The sequence below is a fragment of the Schistocerca gregaria genome, chromosome 1 (genome assembly GCF_023897955.1).
Source record: "Schistocerca gregaria isolate iqSchGreg1 chromosome 1, iqSchGreg1.2, whole genome shotgun sequence".
NCBI lineage: Eukaryota > Metazoa > Arthropoda > Insecta > Orthoptera > Acrididae > Schistocerca > Schistocerca gregaria.
In genome coordinates, this window is record NC_064920.1 from 867,000,622 (window position 1) to 867,017,861 (window position 17,240).

General features: G+C 42.7%; 1 protein-coding gene across 1 annotated transcript in view; it reads left to right on the top strand.

Annotated features, from left to right (window-relative positions):
* LOC126273067 (uncharacterized) overlaps positions 1-17,240 on the top strand; it is a 404,495-nt gene that overhangs the window by 163,834 nt on the left and 223,421 nt on the right. The window contains exon 2 of the mRNA XM_049976476.1: positions 13,952-14,183. Within this exon, the coding sequence (XP_049832433.1) occupies positions 13,955-14,183 (229 nt within the window). The 5' untranslated portion in view covers positions 13,952-13,954. The remainder of the gene's footprint in view (positions 1-13,951; positions 14,184-17,240) is intronic.

Here is a 17,240-nt window from a genome sequence, read left to right on the forward strand (position 1 = left end):
AAATCGAACTGAGGGAAAAATAAAATAGAAGCTTTTGAAATGTTAGTTCGACGAAGAATGCTGGGAATAACTTCGGCAAATTCAGTAACCTACGAGGAGGCAGTAAATCGAACTGAGGGAAAAAGAAATGTGCTGCACAGCTCGACAAAAAGAAGGGATAATGTGGTAGGGCACATCCTGAGACATAAGGAGTCGACAATGTGGTAATGGAGGAAATAAAGGGAGACAGAAATGCTAGAAAGAGACCAAGGGATACATGCAGTAAGCAGTTTCAAATGGATATAGGTTGGAGCAGTTATTCAGAGATGAAGAGGCTTACACAGGATGGAGTTGCATGGAGAGCTGCGTCAAACCATTCTTCAGACTGAAGACCACAAAAATATCATCATTATATCCTCAAGAGCATAAAGAACTTTTAAAAATATGGATTGTTTCGTTTCAGAAAGCATCTCTACCTTCCCACGCAGAAACAGAACGAAGAACTAAGAAAATCGTTGTTCACTGATGTACAAGGGACCTTCAGATGGGCCAGCTGACATGTTGTCAAAGTTGTTTCGACTACGCTGCAGAAGTTTTACTGGGAAGCCCTTACACATCCTACACACAGTCCCAACCTCCATATTTCCATGTTTTTGGAGTCCTCAAGAAAGACATTTGTGCCTTTCGACTAGTATTGGACGAGGAAGCACGCCAGGGTACACCATGGTTCCGTAATTAACCACAAACATTTTTCCATGAAGGCAAAGACCGTCTTATCTCAGAGTAGGATAAATGCATTAACAGTTATAGTGATTACTTTTGAAATAATAAACAGGTTACTTATATTTTTCCATCTGTCTTATTTCCATCTGACTGCCCTTATAACTTGTGAGCGTAGAGACTATGTTCGAAACCATAATTTTGTTTCAGGGGTAAAAATGATGGCAAACATGGAGATGGTCAGTACTACACACAAATAAACATAGTAAGATAGAATTGTATTTTTTAGTATTAGAAGATGGGAAATGGCTGTTGTAATAATGGTATCTCAAGAAGGTTAGATACATAATATGAACATTTATGTGAGTGACAAGATGAAGTTGAGGACTAGTGAACAAAATATAAGTAACTAAATTTTTCATTGCACAAATAATTCGAAATGCAAGTTCAAACACTGATTTTAGGACGTCTAGAGTCATGCGACTTAATTGCTCCAAACTGCGTATCACGTACGTCAACACTGACTGCAAAAGAGGTCACATGTTGAAGTTGCACTACACAATTTAAATTGCAAGAACATGTACAAAAAGTTATAAAATTAGATAATTAGTATTTTTGTCATGCCAGCCGGTGTGGCCGAGCGGTTCTAGGCGCTTCAGTCTAGAACGACGCAACCGCTACCGTCGCGGGTTCGAATCCTGCCTCCGGCATGGTTGTGTGTGGTGTCCTTAGGTTAGTTACGTTTCAGCAGTTCTAAGTTATAGGGGACTGATGACCTCAGATGTTAAGTCCCATAGTGATCATAGCCATTTGAACCATTTTTTGTCTTATTATTTACGTAAGTTACTTGCAGGGAAATTTCACTTATTGAAATTATATTATAAAATTGTTCTTATCTGTTAACTTCCTAAATTGTTGTCTTTGCTTCTGTTCAGCTAACTCAAAATTCACCTTCAATACCACATATACGTATGACTCAATAATTCATGCGATTTCTTGTGGCTGGAGTGACCTAGTGTCTTATTCGTTCTTCAGAGTACTGCTCTTATTGTTAATACACTTCCGAGTTCGTTGTAGTCATTAATGGCTTTTTAAATCAAAGCTACACGTGCTGGCCTTCCTGGTACGTGACAGCATGGAAAAGAACAACATACACTATAAGCTCAAGACAACGGGAGACCTCTACGTAATGCGGAATTGATTATTAGACACCCACTGGCGGACATTGAAATGGGTTGTGCCCACCGTTTGCCTTCATGACGGCTTGAACTTTGCTGGGAACGTTGTAAATTAGGTGTGTGATTGCCTCCAGAGGAATGGCAGCCCATTCCACGTGTCGTAGAGTTTGTTCAGGAACCAAGGTGCGGTGAACAGGGTTCATACACACTTTTCTATTCTTCAAAACGTTCTTTAAAATGTCTTGAACGCTTGATTTAGAGACATTGCCCCATTGCGATTCGAGACATACAGACGTTGACACACCACGGCCACACGTTAACTGCCTAACACTGCCTGCTTACAACTGAATGGTCGAATGTTTCCAGAATGAGTATTCACTCTGCAATGGAGTGAGAGCTGATTTGAATTGTTTGGCAGATTAAAAGTGTGTGCTGGACCGGTACTCGAAGCCGGGACCTTTACCTTCCTCGTGCAAGTGCTCTATCAACAGAGCTACCCGAACATGACACACGTCAAGTGCTGTGGCTAAGTCCTGTCTCCTCAATACTCTTTCTTCCAAAAGTCCTAGTCCTGCAAGCTAAGGAGAAGAACTTGTGAACTTTGGAAGGTAGAAGATGAGGTACTGGCTCAAGTGAAGCTGTGAGTTGCGGTCGTGTGTCGTGCTCGAGTATCTCCGTTGACAGAGCACTTGCTCACGAAAGGCGAAGGTCCGAGGTACAAGTCCCGGTCTGACACACAGTTTTAAACTGCCCGGAAGTTCTACATGTCTGTTGTTTACAGTTGTTAGTTCAAGCTGGCAATGTAATTACTACAATGACGTCAATTACATGTCAGGAAAATATCTTCTATCACTAGAACCGAACCAGCTACCACGACTTTGAATTGAATGCCAATGCGGCTCTGCACTCTGCAGTTTGATGATCTCGAGCTGGCAACCTTTTTTTTTATAAATATGTTGGTAGTAATTCAAGTACAGGCTTCGATAGTATGCAACTGACAGACTGCAACTTCCTGATCTGGGAGTTATCAGTTTTTTACTATCACTAGACCTAATCTGGGTCACCTCTTGCAACACAGATACATCAGAGTTAGCTCTGGGCCCCTCCCTAACATAAAGATGTTACTGAAAAGACGGTCGGGGTGGCCGAGCGGTTCGAATCCTGCCTCGGGTATGGATGTGTGTGATGTTCTTAGGTCAGTTAGATTTGAGTGGTTCTAAGATCTAGGGGACTGATGACCTCAGATGTTAAGCCCCATAGTGCTCAGAGTCATTTAAACCATTTTGTTACTGAAAACCATTACAGAGTTTAATAGAAGAAGAGAGTAAGTTCATTTTCATGCAGGTTAATGATGTTAATGAATTTAGTCCTAGTTTAGTAGCCTATCTGTGCGTACTGAAAACAGTTTGACATCAAATGAGCCTAAGAAGTGGGCAAAAATTACCTCTATTTTTTTCCTTGAAATGAAATTACGTAACCTGTATCTTACAAGGGGAGGCCAGGACGTTGGGATCACAGATTTACTTCAAACTTTGTACACCTTTAGTGGGCCATTAAAACGACGTAATGTGAAAGTAGTAAGGTGCACTACTCTGGAAATTCCGAGAAAATCACAAGAGAAATTTTACGCGTCTGTTTAATAACTGATGTATCTGTGCGTAGCGTTAGAACTTCGTAAGACACACGTGTATGAGGCGACGGTTCGAATCACCTTCATTTTTGTAGTACAAGTAGTAAAAGTGTAAATTCTGTGATATTTAAAAAAAATTGCACTTACACTATTCGTTCTTCCTACATTAGCAACGTCTCACCACTACGCACGTTAACCGCCAAATGAGGCCTGTCTCTGTGTCTGCTTCTCGAGGCGTCGAGGTGCAAAGTAGTTCCGGGTACATTACCAGACTGCATGTAAAAGAGATTTTTCTGAAATCACGACAGGCATGCACTTTCACGAAAACTCTGTGCGTTTTTTTCTTTTACTTGTAGACAGTTATAAATATGTTTGTTCTGACAATTAAATTTAATTAAAATTAGTAAGCAGTCAAATACCATGAAATTCACTAAAACATCATGTAAAAACATGTAGTTCCTTTAATTATATTATCTCTCAAATGTCATATAAATTAGATAATACGATCAGTGCTGAAATAAATATAGATTAAAAGTTAATTGCGAGCGGTAGTCGAACCGTTGCTTCGTGCTCGTCCATGTTACAACAGTCGAACGCTAACCACTTTTTGAAATCTCATTTTGTTCGTTATTGGTCGTTGTATTTGTTGCGGGTGGACTTCCCATGACGCTTCTTCATGTTTATCGTTGATCCATTCATTCACTTTTCTATTACAGGGGGTAGCTAGCACACTGACCGACAGAACACGTTGAGTTAACGTGCCGGACCCTTGACCACAATGAACTCTGACGTTTGCCACTTACGCACGGATACATCCGCCACATAACAGACTCATAAAACTTCTCTCGCGATTTTTTCGGAGTTGACAGGGTAGTGCACCTTACTACTTGCGCATTATGTTGTTTTAATGAGTGACTAAAGGTGTAGAAAGTCTGAAGTAAATCTGTGGACCCAGTGTCGTGGCCTCCCCTTGTTAGTGAGCGTACCCAAGCACAATGGACAGAAATTTGTGTACCCCAAGAGGCATGCTGCAAAAGTTGTGGCGGCCGGTGTGGCCCAGAGGTTCTAGGCGCATCAGTCTGGAACCGCGCGACCGCTCCGGTCGCAGGTTCGAATCCTGTCTCGGGCATGGATGTGTGTGATGTCCTTAGGTTAGTTAGGTTTAAGTAGTTCCAAGTTCTAGGGGACTGATGACCTTAGAAGTTAAGTCCTATAGTGCTCAGAGCCATTTGAACCATTTTTCGCAAAAGTTGTGTAACACCCCCTTTACCCTTGATAATGTCCCCAATTCGGCGAGGAAGAGAGTCCAATACGTTCTTCATGAAACCGGTATTGGTGAATAGACCTGTGGGGCGGGATACTAAATTGCAGAGGTGTTGATTGCTTTGTTTCGCCCAATGTGCCTGAAAGTCCCAGACATTTTCTTTGGAATGAAGATCGGGTGGTTTAGTGGGCTGTCTAGGGGCCATAGGTACAGTTCATAGCCTGTCTCGTTCACCTTTTGTAATACGGAGAACAATATCGCCTTCACTCAGTGGCAAAATGTAATGAATGTCTTCGACAGTACATCCAGCGAGGCAAGTGGCTAATTTCACCACACACTGCTTCCTATCTTACCGGCAATAGCACAGATCCTGTTTTCCAATAAATTCACATAACGAGCCGGTACATCCAACGTGCGGTCGTGGTTCGTGGCTATAGATTCCTTCCCTGCGACGTAGAATTTCCTGCAGGACGTACCACAGTCCGTCTCCGGCCAATTCTCGATTGAGTATTCTGAAGGGACTTTTTTCACATGGATGTTTGTAAACTAGACAGATTACTGCAGCATAGCACCTACTTTTTATTTACACTGAAGTTTATTTAAGAAGCTCTGTGTTTCGGTGCGACGACGCCAATAACCATAATATATTACGAGGTCTTGCTGAAAAGTAATACCTCCGAAATTTTATGTGGAAACTCTCAAAGCTTTTTAAACAAACAAATGTTATTAAAATTATGCTTCTTTACTCTTCATGCCTGCATATTTATTTCTCAACATAGTCAGCCTGGCGACGAACACATTTCTGCCAACTAGAGACCATTTTGTTGATACCGTCAGTGATGCGTCAATTTACGGCCCGAATAAAAGAATCGTGCGGTTATTTAATAATAACAGCACCTAACAGCCGCACCCAGTAACTTAAACTTATGTTATGAGCTTCAAAAGAGTATAGCTTTCCTCCTCTGTGACAAACAAAAACACCTGCAGAGACAATAACATTTTATGATGTGCTTAATTTTAACGGACGTCGCTAAATTCGACCTCGAGAGAAGCCAACTTGGGTACTTACTTTTCGGGCATAGGGGTAAGTAATGCAGCCGCTGCGCAGTTAAAGGACATGAAATGGACAACGTTTCATTTCTTTGTCTTCCAGTACTGACAACTCCTAGGCGCTCACGATTCATAGATCAGATGCTCAAATGGTTCAAATGGCTCTGAGCACTGTGGGACTTAACATCTGAGGTCATCAGTCTCCTAGAACTTAGAACTACTGAAACCTAACTAACCTAAGGACATAACACACATCCATGCCCGAGGCAGGATTCGAACCTGCGACCGTAGCGGTTCCAGACTGAAGCGCCTAGAACCGCTCGGCCACACCAGCTCTGGTATAAATTTGTACACGGAAGTAACATGCAGTCAGGAATGTGCATTGCACAGGTGGCTATGTTTCAATGCGGTACTTATTTTTTTGTGGTGAGGAACTTTAAATTAATTAAGGTTGATGTAATGCAACGCAGTGATTGGAAGTAGACTGGCGCTTAAATCATTTAAAAACTTTTTTTCCATCACGAATTCCTCTCCTGTGCCAATCACTTCATCGCAGAGTAGCACTTGTAACCTACGACCTCAAAGGTGTTCTTTAAGTTTTGGAAGCAGATGGATGAAATAGGATGGAGCCAAGTCGGAACTATATAGAGGGTGATCGATGACAATGAACCCAAGGCGTCGGATTGTTGCAGATGTCGCAGCGTTCGTGTCTGTTCTAGTGTTGTCATGCTGAAGGAGAGAGTGCTCTATGTGTGGACAAATTCTTCTAATTCAAAACACGAGTGCAGCACACTGTTTCTCATGCACTGACATAATTACGTTACACACCGCCATGTTACACGCAGCAATTGGGAATCCTCTAGCAGCAGAAGTCTGACATGAAGAATAAATATGCAGAATGTTAATTACTTAAAATTTAAAGCGTTAGGAGATTTCACATAAAAAATTTGGAGGCGTTACTTTCGAACATTCTCTCGTAGATTAAATATGAACAAAATAAAAAAAATTAAGCGAGTTAGATGCCATTATTCTTAGCTATTATTCTTAAATATCGTACTTTGCTTTATGGCTCTCTTTGTTTATAACACAATCACTAACGCTAAAGTTCTCGTAAACTTACTCCGAAAGTCACGCAACTACGACATGACAAAACTGTGAAAGATACTATGAAGTTCTTCTAATTTCATCAGTGACATTTATATTTAAAGATATATCTTTTAATAACATCACAGTATTTTTGTTAGTTACGACTCTGTCCAGAATTCCGCTTGACTTTTTAAAAAATGACTATACTACCATACTATTACGTAATTGGTACAAACAGAAAATGGTGTAATACTTGGAAATATAGATCTGTGCTATTCCATTACACTAAATTTTGAAGTGCTCGTCATTACTATGGTATTTTCATGTCTAATTTTTTGTGACGTAAGAGTACCATCCTCCACTCTTACAGGTGTTACGTAACAACGACTTGCGCTACCTTATGAGGTAATACATGTAAGGATACTGTCTCTCCATTCCTACTTCTTCCTGAAAAAAGTAATGTTGTTATCTTCATTAAACTTCTCCGTGGTTTCTCAGAACCACTTTTGGATTGGCCCGAGAGTCTTCCTTTGAACGAACGATGGTTCATTTATTGGTCCATTCTCGCATTCATCGATGGCGTATTAAACCCTAACTTCCTGTCATTGCGCTGATAACTACCTCGCAGCACACGATTTTGGTATAAAACAGTTGTTTACATTTTCGTTAAGACCAGAATTGTATTATATGCGCTAGCCCTTTTTTTAAACATTTATTGATTAATAACGGCATTGTTGAATAATTCTTGCATTCAGAGCTGCAAACTGAACTGTGTCAAAGGAAAAAAAAACGTTGCTTTTCAAGTACCAAAAATGTTAATAATGTTTTTCGTACCAGTAATAAGCGGTGAAAAATATCGAGATACTTTTAATAAAGAGTTAATATCATAGAGCTTATTTCTGTGATTGTATGGCCACAAATTTACCCGATATGTGCTACGCAAATTCGCTGGGCTGGTGTGAGAGTGTGCTACGAGACAAATTCGTTGAATAAATATAAATTTTGAACAAATTTCACCTGCACACTATGTATGCGCTTTGTTAAAGTAGTTCAAATAGGAACCATAGTTCTAGTGTGTACGATAGGGAGTAGTAATATATACGAGTAATATTGACGACGGCTGAAATAGGGAGGGTATAAAATGTAGCCTGGTTGTACTAGGTTGGTGCATAAGTTCGTATCGTTTCTGTTTTCCATGTTGATATTTCTGTCGCTATGGGTAAATTTATCGATTGCCATTTTTTTATTCTTAGTTCGCTGTTGGTGTTTGAGTTTACGTATTATCAATTTGTCATTTGGAGATACTGAGTGGAGCTGTGGAAGCTAGAAAACGAATATTACGACATATTGTTTTCTTTGAGTTCAGTAGAGGGATGACAGCAGTGGAGGCAGCCAGAAACATTTCTGCACTGTGTGGAGATAATGTTATTGGACAGAGCACGGGAAGAAAATCGTTTTCTTGTTTCACGGAAGATCGTTTTGACATAAGTGACTCTCCACGTTTACGAATACCTTCGGGGTTTGACGAAGATAGTTTAAACGCATTAATCCGCAATGACCCATGTCAGCGTACTTCAGAACTAGTAAATGTGATGAAATGTGGTGTTCCCAACGTAGTGCGTCATTTTCATGGAGTGGGGATGGTTCAAAATCCGGGTGTGTGGGTGTCGCGTGTTCTAAGCCAAAATAAAAAAAAATCAGCTGGCGGCCATTGTGACGAGAAGCTGTGGCTTCATGCTAACGTAAGGAAATGAAAGGTGTGGCTGAGACTAAACAAAACAGCATTTCACGGTGTAAAGACCTGCGCGCCTCCACAAAAGATAATGTTATGCATCTGTTGAAACAGCCATGTTCGGAGCGTATTTTTATCCGGAAAGGAAGTTCCTTGAAGGTTGTTCGATAGAGAGACTATGAACGTGGAATAGTAGTTGGAGCAAGACGCATGGGTCATCGCATTTCGTAAATCGTTAGGGAATTCAATATTCCGAGATCTACACTGTGAAGAGAGAGCGGAAAGGGTGAAAATTTGGGGGCGCAAGATCAAGTGAATAAGGTGAGTGCGGAGTGACTTCCCAACCCCACCTGCATAGAGTTTTTTGTCAATCTATCAGAATGCGGTCGGCGTTATCTTGGACTAACGTCATTCACGCAGTCTTCCTGGTCGTTATTCTTGGACTGCGTCTGCAACACGTCTCAATTGTTGACAATAAATATTAGCAGAGATGGTTACACGTTGGGGAAGCAATTCGTAGTACACCCTACCATAGCTGTTCCACAATTTGCATAATAGCGTGCTACGAATTGCTTGCTCGAGGTGCAACCCTCATTGCTGACATTTATTGTCTACTAAGACGTGTTGCAGACGCAGCCCGAGAACAACGACCAGGAAAGCTGCGTGAAGTGATGCTGCTCCCAGATAACGCCGCCCGCATTCTGCTAGATTGACAAAAAACATTATACAGGTGCTGCGTTGGGAAGTCAGTCCCCACCCATCATATTCACTTGATCATAGGCCCTCAGGTTTTCACTCTTTCCGCTCTCTATCGAACAACCTTCAGGGAACTTCCTTTCCGGATGAAAATACTCTCAGAACGTGGATCGACGAGTTCTTCATCTCAAAACAGAGTGATTTCAAAAGTCGAGGAATCGAAAAGTTACCCCAGTGTTGGCAAACTGTTGGAAATAGCGAAAGAGAATATATTATCGACGACTAACGCTTCTGTTACGTGTATCTATTGTGTTTATTAACCTTATGGGAAAACGCCATGAACTTATGAACCAACCCACCAGCAAGAGATATGTTTCCCAAAAAGAGAATTTTTTAATATGTAGTATAAACTGAAGTGTTAGGAATGCACAGCTAAAGGTTTTTTTTTGTGGATTGTGAACTTGTATGGAAGTGAAACGTGGACGATAAGCAGTTCAGTCGATAAGAGGACGCAAACCTTTGAAATGTGGTGAAACAGAAGACTGTTGAAAATTAGATGGGTACATCGAATAAGTAATGAGGAGGTACTGAATAAAATGGATTGTGGCCTTGTACGGCACTGAAACGTGAACGATAAGCAGTTCAGTCGAGAAGAGAACGCAAACCGTTGAAATATGGTGCTGCAGAAGACTGTTGAAAATTAGCTGGGTACACCGAATAAGTAATGTGTAGGTACTGAATAAAACTGAGATTAAAACAAATCTGTTGCACAACTTGACTAAAAGAGGGAATCGGTAGGTGGGACAAAATCCTGAACCATCAAGGATTCGGTAATTTCGTAATGGAGGGAGGTGTGGGACATAAAAATTATAGAGGGAGACAAATACGGTCAAATGGCTGTAAATGAGACGAACAAAATTCGTGGGATACCTTCTAACATCGTGTCGGACCTCCTTTTTCTCGGCGACGTAGTCTGGACTCAACAAATCGTTGGAATTCCCCTGCAAAAATATTAAGCAATGGTGCATCTATAGCAATTCATAATTGCGAAAGTGTTGCCGGTGCAGGATTTTGTACGCAAACTGACCTCTCGATTAAGTCCCGTAAATGTTCGATGGGATTCGTGTCGCCGGCCGTTGTGGCCGAGCGGTTCTAGGCACTTCAGTCCGGTACCACTGCTGCTGCTACGGTCGAAGGATCGAATCCTGCCTCGGGCATGGATGTTTCTGATGTCCTTAGATTAGTTATGTTTAAGTAGTTCTAAGTCGAGGGGCTGATCACCTAAGATATTAAGTCTCATAGTGCTTAGAGCCATTTGAAACTTTTGATTCGTGTCGGGTGATCTGGGTGTTCAAATCATTCCCTCGATTTATCCCGAATGTTTTTCAAACGAATCGCGAACAACTGTGGCCCGGTGACATGGTGCATTGTCATCGTGGATGCCATCGTTGTTTGGGAATACGAAATCCATGAATGACTGCAAATTGCCTCCAAGTAGCCAAACATAGTAATTTACAGTCTATTATGTTTCAGTTGAACCAAAGGACTCAGTCCATTCTGTGTAAACACAGTCCGCGCTATTATGGAGTCGCCACCACCTTGCGCAGTGCCTTGTTGACAACTTGAGTCCATGACTTCGCGGGCTCTGAACCACACTCGAATCCTACTATGAGCTCTTACCAACTGAAATCCGAATTCATCTGACTAGGCCAAGGTTATCCAGCCTTCTAGCGTCCAACCGATATGGTCGGGAGCCCAGGAGAGATGCTACAAACGATGTACTGCTGTTAGCGATGGTACTCGCGTTGGTTGTCTGCTGCCACAGTCTATTAACGCAAGATTTCGCCGCACTGTCGTAACGGATACGTTAGTCGTCGTCCCACATTGATTTCCGTGGTTATTTCGCGCAGTGTTGCTTGTCTGTTAGCACTGGCATCTCTACGCAAACCCTGCTGCTCGTGGTCGTTAAGTGAAGACCGTTGGTCACTGCGTTGATCAAATGGTTCAAATGGCTCTGAGAACTATGGGATTTAACATCTGACGTCAACAGTCCCCTAGAACTTAGAACAACTTAAACCTAAAATTAACCTAAGGACATCACACGCATCCATGCCCGAAGCAGGATTCGACCAGCAGTCGCGCGGTTCCATACTGAAGCGCCTAGAACCGCTCAGCCACAGCGGCCGGCCTGCGTTGACCGTGGTGAGAGGTAATGCTCGAAATTTTGTATTCTCGACACGCTCTTGACACCGTAAATCGCGGATATTGAATTCCCTAATGATTTCCGAAATGGGATGCCCCATGCATCTAGCTCCAACTACCATTCCGCGATCAAAGTCTGTTAATTCCCGTCGTGCTGTCATAATCACGTCGGAAACCTTTTCACATAAATCACCTGAGTACAAATGACAGCCCCGCTAATGCACCGTCCTTTTTGAACTCCGAGTACGCCGCGCTACCACCATCCCACGGCTTCCGTCGCTATATGTTGCAGTAGTTATTCGGAGATGAGGCTTGCACAGGGCATAGTAGAGTGGAGAGCTACGTCAAACCAGTCATCAGTCTGAGGACCACAACTCAACAAGAATGAACAAAGATTAAACAACTGGTACCACAAATTAAAATCGAAAGAATTTCAAAGGTAGATATATCGCTAATTTGCTGCATTTAATAGCTACAAATTCAATGTTTTTCGGTATCTTTATACATAATTTATCAAAACAGAGACTGAGAAAACGATCAAACGCGCTAAAAGAACGTCCTGTCGACAGCGAGGTCATTAGAGACGGAGCACAATTTGGCATTCCGAAAGAATGGGGAAGGAAATAGGTCGTGCATTTTCCGAAGGAGCCATCCAAGCATTTGCTCGAAGCGATTTAAGACGAATCACGGAAAACCCAAATTCAGTATAGAACCTCAAACCGAAAAAGACATCAGAGCTGTGACACTTGTTGCAAACAAGCGAAATTCCCTTGACTTTATCTCTCGAGAGCTTTAAGCCAAGTTCATTTCATTTATCGAATGCGAATTACTAACATACCTTTGAAACGTGTGTATAAACTCCATAGTGCTTTTGAACAGTATTTTCTGTAGCAACGATGTAATGAAATTCAAAATTTGTAGGGCTCCCATGTATAAATCTTACGGAATACCGTAGTCAAATAACTTCTGGTATCAAGATACACAGGGTGTCTCAATGAGACTCCAACATTTGAACTCATAAAATCTGAGAGATAAAACAATTTATGGAAGGTCAAATACAGGGAAATCATATAGCAGCTCATCATGTTTTCAGACAAAGGTGGACGGTTCAGTACACTTGAACATGGGCGCCACGGGTAGCGCGAAGAATATCAAGTCTATAATCGATTTCGTGACATGTGTTGCGGAGCATCTGTTCTGTGACAGAGTTGATGACAATTCTTATGCGCTGTTTCAAGTCTTTTAGGTCCTTTCCTGTTGTAGCGTATACCTGGTCTTTCACATAACCCCATAAGAAAAATCGAGGGAGTTTATATCAGGCGAACGTGGCGGTCAAGGAATTGGACCTCCACGGCCAGTCCATCTTTCCGGGAATGTGTCATTTAAAAATTTTCGGCCATCAAGGCTCGAATGGGATGGTGCAGCGTCCTGTTGAAACATCACATTTGGCTGGAGATCTGTTATCTCAGGCACGGCAAATTGTTCCAAAATGTCCAGGTAGATGGCTCCATCCAGAGTCAGCTCCTGAAAGAAAAACGGCCCAACAATACGATTTATCATCAAACCACACCACACATTAACTTTCGGACTGTCGCGCATGTGTTCCCTAGGTGCATGTGGATTTTCGGACCCCCAGATGCGCACATTGTGACGATTGACAGCCCCTGACACGCGAAAGGTTGCCTCGTCAGTAAACATCACGCGTGATAAAAATGTCTCGTCTGCGGCAATGTGATCTAACATGACACATGCAAATTCTTCTTGCTTTGGTCGATCATCAGACTTGATTTCTTGCACAACCCGCACTTTATGTGCGTACAAACGTAATCGCTGATGAAGCACTTCGTGCACTGTTGAGCGTTTCGTACGTAGTTCTCATGCTGCCTGTCGCAGTGACTGCTGTGGACTTTGTTCGAATGACCGCCGCACTTGTTCCACATGATGTTCCCTGATTCCAGACTTACCACCACTATGCCCTTTCGCAACACTGCCAGTAGCCAAAAACTGATCACACCATTTCTTTATAGTCTTGAACGACGGGGGCGCTTTGTTGTAAACTCGACGAAAGTTTCTTTGCACTTGGGTCGCCGATTTTGTCTCTGCATACCACCAGACCACTTGTGCACGCTCCTTCATATCCTCCATTTTGCTAAAACAATTGACTGCAGCTCCACTTGGCGTATCAAATTTGCACACCACAAACTTGTTGAGTTGCTCTGTCTGCCCCTTCAGAATTCACAGGTCCACCATTTGAAATGTGAAAGATATAGGATATTACAATGTTAGAGTCTCATTGTGGACACCCTGTTTTTCCAAGTAAATGGCAGAACCTAGCCAAAATTTTTTAATACAGCTAATTTTCAAAATAATGTAGTTCTAACCGAATCGTAATGAAACCGTGTTTGTTGCCACAGGTGATGCAGCTGCGGTGGATCCTGTTGTTGCTGGTGCTGCCGGCGGCGGCGCTGGCGCAGGCGCGCGGCGACAGCCTGCAGGCGGCGCTGGACGCGGTGACGCGCCGCCAGAGGGACCTGACGCTGCCCGCGCGGCCCTCCGGCTACTACGCGCTCAGCCAGTACCGCCACCAGGCGGCGCCCGCCACCGACGACGACATTGCTTTCCTCGACACCGGCAGGGACTTCACAGGTGCGGCAGGCCACCAGTTCTCCCTACGAGAAACCCCCGTAGATGCCTCACAAACGATTACTTTTCTAAAAGACGTTAGTGTACTGATATCAAAACGAGAAAAGAACCTCACTCTACACACTACACAACAATAAACCTACTGTTAGCAATGTCCTAAGAATTTTGTTTCAGGTTATCTGCCAAGTTCTTGGCTGAAAACTATAGGTGTCCAAGCCTCTGTCAAGTGCATGGCAGGGGGTACTCTTCCGTCCCCTGTCCTATTGTACGTTTTAGTCGTCCACACCGACGTGTGGTAACATAGCGTACACCGCAGTATGGTGAACTACAATACCTTTAAACTATGGATGTGAAATAAAAATAACACGTGATGTTTTGTAAGGAAATAGACTTGGGATAGGGTGTCTCGTTGACAACTCCACAGGGTGGGGTGGTGATAAGCCCATAGGAGAGCGACGTGTGTAGAGGTGGTATGCAGCTACACAGTAAACGTAATAGAAATGCAGTACTATCGGCACGTAAACGAAATCGCAGAAGAAATAAACAAGACATAAATAAATAAACCGAATAAATAACATCCATAAATAACTAAATAATGGTCGCACAATACCGACATATGTCACATGTACAACGCATTCGCGCGCGCCCTCGTAGTGACGACATCAACGTCCACGATAAACATCCCACAAACAGACGATACCGCCATCTGTGAAACACCCACGCCACTCACTTGCCTATTTCGTTAAGACACCATATTGTCATCCATCGGACACCGATGCAACGACGCCGACAATGCCATCCACAGGCACAACATAGCCATCTATGAGAATGTCACTAAACTATTCACATGCAGCCCAGAAACGACACCTTCATCTATAGGAATCCAATGAAACTACACCCACCATACTGCCAAAACACAGTATCGCCATCTGTGAAAATTCGACGAAACCACATGCATTACCTCCATCTACGAGAATCTGACAACACTACGTCCGCCATGTCGAGCGCAACACAAAAAATACCGCCATCTGTAGGTCTCCCGCAACATGACCTCCTCCAACGACGATACCGCCATCTATGAGACGCCAAGTCGACTACAACATCGATGGGACCCACAGTGCCCATATTCCGACCCCACTCACAAAGCCTGCATCCTCTGTCCACCACAGGAGCCCCAACTCCAGTGCCCGCGCCGTCGACCGACAATCGGCCGGAGCACGGGAGAAATTATTGCTTAAACGCCTCACTTCGCACTGTAATTATTAACCTAATAGTAGAGTGCGGACTTGTCGTGGACTGGCCACAAGACCTGTCACTCGCTTCTGCTACATGACCCAACATAGTGACATTAGGGAGAGTGCACTAAGTAAATTAAATCAATACTTTTTACTTCAGATTCGGGCTACTGACAAAATCACTTTTCTTTTCACGTGCATCTCGAGTTGATTAAATTGATGCTTGGTTAAATTGTTGTTTCTTAAGTTGTCACAATTAATCTTTGATTATTTGTTATCAGACTAATTCTGCTCGACGATATGAGATCACCTTTGGCTTGTGTAACCAGAGGACTATGGACTCGTGGGGGTGGACGAATTTTCCAGGTCCTAATTTGATAAATGCTGCAATATCAGAGGATCGTGAATACTGGCAGAGGCTGTTGGTTTCAAATTCAGGCCAAGGCTATACATCGCGGAAGGACAAGAGAGTGCCGACGGAAGCTTGTTACGTTGAGGGCTCCTCGGCTACGAAAGGGGCGAGAGACGCCAAGATCACCACGGTCGCTATTAGTTGATCGATCTGAACGGTGGTGAGTATTACGATGGTCGTGAGTTCAGGACCAGCCGTCATCTTGGCTTCGGTGAGCATGATTTGTGCAACGTTTGCTGCTATGGCTCGTTCCAATCGCGAAGATGCAGATAGTTAAATTCATCTCCGAGTTCTTATTCAATTGCACTCGTAGCTATGTTGCCAGTCATTCAGTATGCAGTACGACGCCCACTTTTTTAAAATGATACCGAAATAATTGTCCGGCTACCGTTACCTTTTATACTACTCAAAAAAGTCGTCTGTGTTTCCTCGCTACGCACTTTATTGTTGTTCAAGGGCTGGACCATTTTAATTTAATACCTTTCAGACGACTGAATAAATTCTCGTCCTGCAACAAGAAGCAGTAGTCATGGCTCCCATAAGTTTACGACTATTCACGTGTATCAGGCTACCTCGCCAATTCATTACGTGATTTGGAGAAAGAATACAGCAGCTTTTATCAGAACAGACGCGTTTTTTCTTGTCAGTACCTTACAGCTATTGCCCTGTCTGTTATGATAATTAACCATTAACTGAATCCCTTTTAGAAAAGAATTAGTTCGGTGCCAGCCAGGTCGGGACAGCTACTGACAGGTGGGTGAATTACGAACCGTACTCTTTCAGTGAAACAGAGAAATAGCCTGTATAAGTTATTATTTCGTCATTTTTCTTCAAATTAACCTTCATTAATGTTCACGCCACCGTCTACAGCAGCCAATGACCGCTACAACCTCTTAGTAGCCTTTAAGGAATCGATATCTAAGGGTTTTTAGCATATTTCTAGATTCCTTACTTAAGTTGTTTCTCGAAGCTGAGGACTACAAGGCCAATGGATTTTTATATTTTTTCATATATAACCTACGTGAAGTTTAGAACCCAAATCCCATTCTCCCAATGGAGTTCCATGCAACTCTAAAAAATTCTCGATAAAATCGACTTCGAAATTTTCCGAGGTCCTTTAATACCGTAAGCAAGATAAATTTTTCCACATGCAGCACGGTACTGTGGCCGAATGTTCGCCTGCATTTTGGCGGGATGAGTTCAGATATCGGCCGATGCAAATTTTTAAATTTTTTTCGAACATTTCTGCGATCCGTAAAATATATGAAGATGGCAAAAAAATCGTCGACGCTCCAGACTTGCAATGGCTGGATCGCTGGTTCCTGTCTCGCTTTGGTCAATATTTATTTCCTTTCTGGCCATTCAGTTCGAAAATCTACTTGATGTCAATATGAAATTCATCGAAAAATGTGG